Source organism: Ochotona curzoniae, unplaced genomic scaffold, assembly GCF_017591425.1.
Source record: "Ochotona curzoniae isolate NIBS_2020 unplaced genomic scaffold, NIBS_Ocur_1.0 contig_908, whole genome shotgun sequence".
NCBI lineage: Eukaryota > Metazoa > Chordata > Mammalia > Lagomorpha > Ochotonidae > Ochotona > Ochotona curzoniae.
In genome coordinates this window covers 4,482,856-4,493,090 of record NW_024466607.1, presented here as the reverse complement: position 1 = coordinate 4,493,090, position 10,235 = coordinate 4,482,856, and the positions used below count along the sequence as shown (strand labels likewise).

The following is a 10,235-nucleotide window of genomic DNA, read 5'->3' as shown; positions in this document are numbered from 1 at the left end:
AAACCAGAATAGAGGGCCCACAAGGGATCTGGATAAAAGGGGGTGTAGGGAAAAAGGGGATCAGCAAATGAGACTCACCAGCCAAACTGTTATCCTGAAGGCAAAGGGCCCCAAGGGGGAAAAAGGAGAGATGGGTTAGTAGAAGGGCCTCGCACAGGGACACTCCCTGTCTCAAATGATCTGATGTCCACAGTGAATACCCACATTCTCACCCCTGCTTCCCCTCCCAGCCTGCAGGAACCAGGACGTGACAAGAGGCAGGGACAGTGGGACTAGGAAAGGGCAGAAACTGAGTGGGGTGCTTCCTGCCTAGGCCAGGCAGGTGACCTTACCTGGCAGGGGCACCTGACTGTGTGAAGGGCCAGGAGACAGCAGGTACTGCAGCAAGATGAGCGAGGATAGACAATCCCAGCAGAAGTATAGAGGCCCATGGTTAGCAGGAGTTGGGGCAGGTGCAGGGCTGCCCAGCCGAGGCTCTCCATAGGCTACGGTGGGGTCACAGCACACAGAACATGGCTCACAGCTGGCAGTGGGCAGCAGCACTGCGCTGTGCAGCAGCTGGCCAGGCAGCCTGGAGCACAGCACCAGTGCGAGCCTTGCCTTAGCCTGCCCTGACCCCGCCCTGCCGCAAAGCCCCGCCTCCCACCCTAACCGGCCGGCCGGGTCACATTCCTTCTTGCAAGCGGAAGGACCCTGGGCCAACCAAAAATGCTATAGCTCCCTGTCTGAAAGACAACGGAGGTCCAGCCATGGGAGGAAACAGCAGGAAAGAGCCAGCATCAGGCTGGGGTAAGGGGACGCCTATTTCTTCAGCCTTCCCACCTCTAAAACACCTCGCAGATTTGACCATGAATGCACTCTTAAACTTGGGCCTCCCACAGACAATGCACTTTTGTCCTCACTTGGACTATTAACAGGGCTGTTAAGCACCACCCTGCACTGGGTGCCAGAGACACAGGTCAGGTTTGGGAATCCCTGCACCATTTAGCATGGGGCAAAAACAGCACAATGGGGATCCAGAACCCTGGCTCCCCACTAGCTGCACCGACTTTCTCCATCCGCCCATGATCCAGTCACAGCTCTGCTGGGGAGAGGACTCTGTGCCCAAAGTGCCTCCGGCTTCAAGGAGCTGCTCACAGGCCCAGCTTCAGGACCGAGCTGGGAGCCGAGGGAGAGGACCCGCCCCACGCTGACCTGGTCTCCTGTGGTTTCTGTGGCTGCAGCCAAGCTGAGGCAGCTCCTCCCCACGGCCCCAATTTCCTTTCCTTCATGGAGCAGCTCAACTGCTTCAGTCCTGCCCACACCCCTGGTGACACCCACAGAGGAAAGAAAATTTGGGGCACTCCTACCAGCTCAGGTGTCTTGAGACTGCTGTGTGCCTCTATGACTCAGAGACACCCAGCAGCCCTTTCCCAGCCTCCCCTCAGCAGATTCCAGTCTGAGGTGTTGAGGGTCCCCTGTCCAAAAGCCAAATGTTACAGTTTACCCTAAAAATACCCTGCAGCTTTTGATGTCATTCACACACAAAGACTTTGTTAATTCTGCTTTTTCTGGGCTTGACAGGCAGTCAGGAAACAGGCATCCTTGGGTGGAATACAAATTTAATTTTGGCCTATTTCATCCAGATGATTTGTCTGTTTCACAGATCAAGAAGCACTTTACTTTCTTTTTTTTTTTTTTAAAGATTTATTTTTATTGCAAAGTTAGATATACAGAGAGGAGGAGGGACAGAAAGAAGATCTTCCGTCCAATGAGTCACTCCCCAAGAGGCCACAACTGCCAGAGCTGTGCCAATCCGAAGCCAGGAGCCAGGAACTTCCTTCAGGTCTCCCACACTGGTGCAGGGTCCCGAGGCTTTGGGCCATCCTCAACTGCTTTCCCAGGCCACAAGCAGGGAGCTGGATGGGAAGTGGAGCTGCTGGGATTAGAACCGGCGCCCATCTGGGATCCCAGGGCATTCAAGGCGAGGACTTCAGCCACTACGCCATCTCGCCAGGCCCAAGAAGCACTCTTCTACATGACTCACCCAACCACCAGTGTGACAGGTGAGAACTGCTTTCACTTCATAAAGGCAGACGGGACGTGTGCTCAACGTCAAAGTCTAGGTCAGGGAAAGCTACTTCTCAGCCTAGCCTCCCCCAGCCTCCTCCTCGCTGCCTGGCATGGCTCTCAGCTTGCCCTTGGAGCTCAGGCCCGCCAACAGAATAAACACACAGGACCCGAAGGGAGCAAAGGTAATCCGGCCATAGCAGAAGCAAGCTAGGGACACTCCCCTCCACCTTTCCCTAACTCACAGAACTTCAGGAAATGCATGGAAACCGACTTCTCTTCTAGAGCACACCTCCCTGACTCCTCCATCCTCCTGACCTCACACAGTGGGAGTAACTGCTCCCCACCCTGTGAAGGTGCAGTAGAAGCAGAAAAGGAAGTGGAGATGAGAAAAAGGGAGCGAGGGAGGAGGGGGGAGGCTGCAGAGGAAAGCACAGAGCAGGTGAGGGGCAGAGGGAGAGCCACATTCACTGGCCTGCTCACAGCTCCTGGAGCTTGCTCCAGGCGGGCCTTAGGGAAAGGCACAGGCCTGGGGAAGGTGAGGGGCAAGATGGGCACTTCCTAAACTCCTGCGGGCTCTGGGCCACATACATTGCCTTCTGGGTCTCATGTCACTGGCACAATGCTGAGGTCAGTCTCCCTGCCCCATGTCACAGACGAGAAAACAGGAAGCTGAGACAGGGAGAGCTGAGCCTCCCATCGCCTGGAGATCCACAGCAACCCTGCTGAGCCTACAAGGAACTGGGCTCGGAGCAGACACGGCAGGCTGTCCCGAGTGGTGATGGATCTGCCAGTGCTCAAATGAGATAGGCCAGTTAATGGGAGGAGTGGCTGCAGGGTGTTCACAGTGGCCCTGCCCTGGAGAAGGGGCCAGGCCTGCCTGGGGCGGGGGCGGGCACCTGTCTCTGAACTGACCAATAGTCCAGTCCACACTCATGACCCCGATGCTGTGTAGCAGCCAGCTCTCTGACCACCCAGCACACAGGAAACCTGCACAGGCCAACCCACCATCTCATCACATGTTAACAGGAGTGGCTGGCATCCCCTGCCCCAGCTTGCCAGGAATTCTAGGTCTGAAATCACTCCTAGGTTCCAGGAAGACCTAGCCTGAGAGGGCAGCCCGCTCGCTGAGGAAGACAACGTTGTCCATGGAGCCTCCCACGATGCTGGGAGGGCTGCGCTGCTCCCACGTCAGACCAAACACCAGCCAATGCTCTGCTCAAGGCATAATGTGGCAGATCCCAACGCAGGGGAGTCCAACACCAGCTCACAGGCTGCCCCACACTGCCTTTCTCCAGACCCAGAAGGCTGGGGAGTCTCCGACTCCAGCACTGTGCAGGAATACAGTGTGTCAGAGTTCCCAAAGCACTTCCACAACACTTCGTCTCTCATTTTCAACCCCCGTGAAACATGCAGGAGTGACTCAGAGTGACTCGGTGCATGTAGACTCAAATGCTGGGGTTCTGGACCAAATGCTGCTCCTCCCACTTAGTCCAGATCCCAGGAAGGGATGCTGTATGCCTCAGGGAACACCACCACCACCACGGCAAAAGGGGGAAAGCCACCAAACCCCCTCGAGACGGCACAGACCAAGAAGCTTTTTAGAATTTTTAACTAATTTCATCCTGCACAGTTACCCCAACACTATAAGGCATCATTCCAACAGCTAAAAAAATGGACTTCTTTCCCTGATTATTTACATACTGATTCTTCAAAAATTAGCAACAGTACACATGTTAACTCAGTTCCCATGTATCTACTTGTGTGCCCTCCTAATCCACTCCGACTGTTGGACTTCTACCAGCATGTAGAGCAGGCTTCCTCGCTCACAGTGCTACAGGCAGGAAAAAGGCAAACTATTAATTCAGCCAATGACAGCAGTAAAGTAGAATTTATAGGAATAACTGTCCCTCTCTGAAATCAAAGGTTTTCAAACTACTGTATGAACTGGAATGTAAACGCATGTCGGAACAGAAGAGGCAAATGAGCCCCTGAAACCTAAATACCCCGACGCTCAGTCGGCTAGGTGTGAGTGTGGGCCGGAACCAGTATGGAGACCTCAGAATTCAGGTTCTAACAACAGTGGCCCCGGGCCGACTCAGCCATCACAGGAAGTATGCTGATCTAGGACTCTGTTCCTGGTGCTCCAGGGGCAAGTCACAAGAGGACCAGCGCAAGGCACAAGGCACCATGAGGACTGGAACACACGGAGTCTGAGGTGGCCGTTAGAGCAGTCAGTGCCATGACTCGGCCTCTCGCAGAGCCGCCCAGTGTCAGCCCTGAACACACACCCCTTTCATGCCACACATTCTCCCCGGGGCCTGGTTTCCACGTGTGGGGCTGCAGGTCAATCAAACAGCACGTTTCAACTTCCAGCACACCATGAGATACCACGGCCACCGACAGCGGGGTGTGTACAGCAGCTTTCAGCTTCATTAGTTTCATAAATTATCTTTTTGATGCTATTCAGTTGAGACACATAACTGACAGTTACCACTGACAAACATGAATACACGGCGGGAAGAGGAGCTGCTGACCCACGCGAGGCATGTGCCAACCAGGCATTGCAGAGGAAGGCTGTGGGCAGGCCCTCGGTGGGTCTTGGCAATCAGCAGCAGGTTGCAGTTATAACTTGGGCTCCCCATCCACTTCTCAAGGCCACTGCCAGGCCTCTCGGCTCTCCTGGGGCCTAGGGCCACTCAGCCACACCTTTCACACCATCAGACCTCACACACAGACACAGTGGGAGAGGGCAGGGCAGTCTTTACTGAGGTTCTTTTTATTAAAAAAACGCTTTGTAGTACAGACCACAGCCTGCAGGGGCAAAAGCTGTCTGAATCTGCTGCCCCATGAACTATAATCCGAAGTAGCACTGACTTTATTCTTAGTCCCCTGCGGTCACGATGGTGAAGGGGAGATGGGCGGAGGTGGGACAAGGGCCAGCTGTCTGACAGGACCCTCACGTTGCCACTGGCTTCATAGCAGCTGGCTGCTCCAGGCTGGCCATGGGGGACCAGTCACTGTGGCCCCCGCAGTGGCTGGCACAGAAGCAGCTGCCCAGAACCTGGGCCTGGTTGGCACGAGGTGCCAAACCCCTAGAGGAGACTGCAGCCCAGCTCCTCGTCCTCGCTCACCCTCCTCATTGGGGTTGGCCATGGGGAGGCCTCACTTGCGCTTCTTCTCCTGTGTGCTGGTGAACCAGGAATCCAGGAGCTTCTTGCTGTAGTACAGCTGCCAGGCGTGCACCTGGACTGCCAGCACCAGCACCAGGTACATGACGGACACGGCGGAGAAGCCGAAGAGGAAGCGGTAAGCCTTGCCGTGGCGGTAGAGCTGCTGGGCGGCAGGGAGCATCTCCATGCTGCCGTAGATGAGCGGGGCGATGGAGAAAAGCCCCGTACTGACCATGGAGAGCACCAGGTAGCTGATGTTGTTGCGCGGGAAGGACAGCAGCCCCAGGAGCGAGGGCGCCACGCTCAGCAGGTACGGATACTCCCACTGGTAGGGCATGGCGACCTGGTCATGCGGCAGGAGCCTCAGGTGTCCCACGCTCATCTTGGCGACCAGCAGCAGCCACAGGACCAGGTGCACATAGATAAGCTTCTTGATCTCGTACTTGAGGGTCACGCTGTGGGGCAGAGAGAGGGAGGGCCTTTCACTTGCAGGTTTCTGATCACCAGCCACAGGCAAGGCAGGTGTACCAGACAGGGGCCCTGCCCAGAGGTGGGGCTGTTCAAAAATGAGGCAACAAAGTTCTCCTGGGACCTGAGGATACCACCACTCCCTTCTGTGTGGGGATGGGATGGCAGCAAAGGCCAGAGAGGCAGCTCCGGGAAGGCTGGAGTCGCACAGGCCACACTCAGCCAACAGCAGCATGCAGAAAGGCCCTAAGCATTTGTCTTCCAGAAAACCAAGCAACAGAGTGCAGCAAGAACCAACTGTGGGCAGGCGAGTCCTGCCAACCAGCAGACTGCGCAAGCGCAGGTTTAAAAGCAGATGGGGGGGCTCGGTGCAATACCCTAGTTGCTAAATTCTTGTCTAGCAACTGCTGGGATGACATATGAGCACCAGTTTGTGATGCAGCGGCCATGCTTCCCATCCAGCTCCCTGCTTGTGGCCTGGGAAAGCAGTCGAGGATGGTCCAAAGCCTTGGGACCCTGCACCCACGTGGGAGACCCGGAAGAAGCTCTTGGCTCCAGATGAACTCAGCTCTGGCCTTTGTGGCCACTTGGGGAGTGAACCAGCAGATGGAAGATCTTTTTCTCTGTCTCTCCTTCTCTTTGTAAATCTGCCTTTCCAATGAAAAAATTTTTAAAAATCTTTTTAAAAAGAAATGTGCAAGGAACATTCTGGAAAGTTCTGTGGATTTAAGGAAGATCCTTTTTAAATTCTTAATTATTTTTAAATTTTATTTTAAAATATAGCAAAGCATGGAGGGGGATAGTCATTTGTAGGCTACAAGAACCACGAGTGGGTTTATTGTTTGTTTGTTTCTTAATATTCTTTAAGATGCAGCCTGCATGCAAGCACCAGGGCTCCTCCCGTCACCCAGCGCTGGGCAGGTGCAGGACCGAGTGCGTGCAAGAAGGTACAAACGTCTCTCCCGCGGGCGTGTTTGTTGCGCCCACGTCTCCCCCGACCCCCATCTGCCGGCTACGGGGCTGTCCCTGGCTGCCACTGCCCCGAGGGACTCGATAATTCCACGAGGGCTGACCATTTCCTCAAGGTCACGCATCCCCGGTCGGCGTCCGCGCGGCACTCGCGGGTGGACGGCGGCGGCCTTGGGGGTCTCACACCCCCGAGGCCCGCCGGCGCCCCTCGCCTCACGCCGTACCTCATCTGGTAGTGTGTGGCGACACGCTCCCGGTGCTGGAAGTCGCTGCCGTCCGTGCCGGCCGCTCGCGGGCCCGCCCGAGACGCCATGCCGCCCCGCCCGGCGCCCCGGTACCCCCGGCACGACCCTCGCCGAGCCCTAGGGGAACCCGCTTTCTCCGCGCCGCGGCGACTCAGCGGCCCTGCGGCCAAGCGGATGGGCCCGAGAAACTTCCGGCCTCTCTGTCTCCGCAGGGAGGACCGACTCTATGATTCCGCCCCGCCCCGCCCCCACGAGTGAGGCGCGCCGGAAATGGACTCGGCCAGCGTTAGCCGGACAGGGGCCCGCTGCTGCGTGTGTATACCGCCCCTCTGGGTGCTAGTCCCCGCTCCTTCGCTTCCAATTCAAGCCGGTCCGCACCCTGGCAGGGCGGCAGGTGGATGCTTCGGGTGCTGGGGCTCCTGCCACTCCCAGGAGTTCCGGCTCCTGGCTCCAGACTAGCCCAAGCCCAGCTGGTGCAAACACTTGGGGAGTGCACCAGTATATGGCATATTTCTCTCTCTGCCCTTCAAGTAAATAAGATGTTTTCTTAATCGAATACGTTGAAAAGTTGTGTACACTAGCCATGTGAAGAGATGCGCCGTCCTATGTTATTAAGGAAGTGCAAATCAAAATCCCTTTAAGATGTCACCACGTACCTGTCAGCCAGTTAGTTGTGGAGTGAACCAGCAGGTGGAAGACCCCTCTCTGTCTGTCTCCCTTAGCGTGCTGTGGCTTTACCAAATTTGAAGTCTTACCTGTGGCTGCGCTGGGACCGTCTTCCGCTGCTATTCCAAGGCTAGCAGGGAAAGGGTCAGAAGTGGAGCAGTGGGGACAAAAGCCAGGGCCCGTTTGGGCTGCCAGTGTTGCAAGAGCTGGATCTGCTAGCCACAACGCCGGTCATTTTGTAGGGTAGTTCCCACAGACTAGGGTCACTGCTGTGGAATCAATTATAATCAAACCAGTAACGTCTGCGTCTGATTCCTTGGCTGCCCACGACGTAGTCTGAAGGGTTAAGGATGGCATCCAGGGGTGGGTCTCAGCCACACTGTGGTTTCTGTATATCGAGCATTGTTCATGCTTCAGGGTCATTTGCATTTCACTTTCGTGAATTCTGTTCATATTCCTTGCCTGTTTTTTCTATTGTGTTGTTTCTTAACTATTTATGAGAGCACTGCAAAAAGTTCAAGGAAATGTGAAATTGAGTTGTTTTGATGCAAAATAATTTTTAAAGACTTTTTTTTTATTTGGAGAGGCGATATGTAGAGAAGATGATAGAAAGATCTTTTCTCTGCTGACTCACTCCTCAAGTAGCCGCAGTGGCTGGAGCTGAGCCGATCCGAACCCGGGAGCCAGGAACTTCTTCCAGATCTCCTACACGGGTGCTGGGTCCCAAGGCTTTGGACCGTCCTCTTTCACTTTCCCAGGCCACAGGCAGGGAGCTGGACAGGAAGTGGAGCAGCTGGGATGTGAATTGGCTACGAATATGAGATCCTGGTGTGTACAAGGCAAGGATTTAGCCACTAGTCATGGTGCAGGGCACAACACAAAATAATTTTTTGATTCGTACATAGTTTTTTATAGTATGTATTTCCCTGAACTGTTTGTTATGTTCTATTCAATTCAAAGGCCGAATGACAGAAATTGAGACACAGAGAGAGCTGGTTCACTCCCCAGATGGTCTAAACAGCTGCTTCTGAGCCAGGCCTGGGCCAGGCTGAAGCCAGAAGCCTCCTTCAGGCCTCCCACCTGGGTCCAGTGGTCCCACCTCTTGGCTATTCTCTGTTGCTTTCCTAGATGCGTCAGCATGAAGCTGGATGGGAAGCTGAGCAGCGGGGACTTGTAAGCACTGTTACAGGATGCTGGCTGATGCTGTGCGTGCCAATCCCACTGGAACTTTCTGGTGTCCTTCCTAGACATGGATTTCTTCCATAAAGCTTTTGAAGTACCCTCACATAGATGGGGAGAGAGGGGAAAATGAGAGCAAAAAAAAAAAAAAAGAATTAACTTTGGGCCTGGTGTGGTAGCCTAGCAGCTAAAGTCCTTGCCTTGCACGTGCTGGGATTCCATATGGGTGCTGGCTCTAATCCTGGGAGATCTGCTTCCCATCCAGCTCCCTGCTTGTGGCCTGGGAAGGCAGTTGAGGACGGCCCAAAGCCTTGGGATCTTGCACCTGCATGTGGGAGACCCGGAAAAGGCTTCTGGATCCTGGCTTCAGATTGTCTCTGCTTGGACTATTGCATTCATTTGGGGAAGTGAATTATCGGACGGAAGATCTTCCTCTCTATCTCTTCTTCTCTCTATATATCTGACTTTTCAGTAAAAATAAATATATAAAAAGAATTAATGTCTTGTGTGGGATATGAGTTGTGATGTATTTTCCTAGTTATTGCATGACATCTGACTTTGGTCCTGGTGTTACAATTTATCCTACTGGGTATCTCTCTCTCTCTCTCTCTATTTAGTGATTTATTTACTGGGCCCAGCAGGGTATCTCTTAAGGCAATTGCATGCATTGTTCTTTCTGGACTCCCTTCTGCACTCCTGGGTTCTGAGCCTCCAGCTCACTGTCACCTTTCCTTCCTAGAAGGTGAATTCCCCCCTGGGCAGGGACAGGATCTCCATCTGCTCCCAGCACTGCCCAGGGGCCTGGCACCTGCTCAACACTGAGGAGAGGCTGGGTGACTCAACTCCATCTGGGCCAAGGCAGCCTTCTGTCTGGAGCCATGGGGAAGAGCCCTGGGCCCAGCCCCAATCCCCAGGCAGGTGCTCCCTGGACCCCGAGTCCCACCTGTCACCTCCAGGCAGGTCTACTTGCACCCTGGGTCCCATTCGCAACCCCCAGGCAGGTGCTCCTGGCTTAGGCTCAGTTACCCTTGTCCTCACAGAGTCTGCCCTGGGATTTCCTAAGAGCTGGGCTGCGGCTGAGTCTCCACCCGCCAATCAGGAGATACCAAGCATTGGCTGGATAAGCAGGCGGGTCTGATGGGACCCAAGGGAGGGGCCCGACCCTTTCTCCAGAACTTTCTTCAGCCTCTGGGCTTGCACTCTCCCCTGGCTCTGAGCCAGCCTTGAAGTGTAAGCTGTCTGAGCTCCTGTCCCACAGCCTGTGGTTGCCTGCGGGTGTGGGAAGGAGTGGTCCTGTTTCCTGCCGACATCTCGGCCCCTAGCAGCGCTGGCATATAGTGAACACTTAATGAAGTTTCCTAGGAGCTCAGGCTGTGACACAGCATGCTAAACTGCTGTTTGTGACACCAGCAACTTAACACATTTGTGTTAGTTCAACTTCCAGCTGCTCTGCTTCCAATACAGCTTCTTGCTAACACGGCAGAAG

The 10,235-nt window shown here is 54.6% G+C and overlaps 1 protein-coding gene across 3 annotated transcripts; it reads right to left on the bottom strand.

The window, feature by feature from the left end:
* Nucleotides 1-3,536: 3,536 nt before the first annotated feature.
* JAGN1 (jagunal homolog 1) lies at nt 3,537-7,071 on the bottom strand. Of its 3 annotated transcripts, XM_040995165.1 has the most exons (3): nt 6,884-7,071; nt 5,184-5,677; nt 3,537-3,883 (listed from the first exon to the last, which is right to left on the bottom strand). In XM_040995165.1, exons 1-2 carry the CDS (start codon nt 6,970-6,972, stop codon nt 5,215-5,217), a joined length of 552 nt encoding a protein of 183 aa, XP_040851099.1. In that variant the 5' UTR covers nt 6,973-7,071; the 3' UTR covers nt 3,537-3,883; nt 5,184-5,214. The 3 variants fall into 3 exon arrangements, with proteins under 3 accessions (XP_040851099.1, XP_040851098.1, XP_040851100.1); XM_040995164.1 differs by lacking the exon at nt 3,537-3,883 and having other exon boundaries at nt 4,813-5,677; XM_040995166.1 differs by lacking the exon at nt 3,537-3,883 and having other exon boundaries at nt 5,208-5,677; nt 6,877-7,071.
* Nucleotides 7,072-10,235: the final 3,164 nt, after the last annotated feature.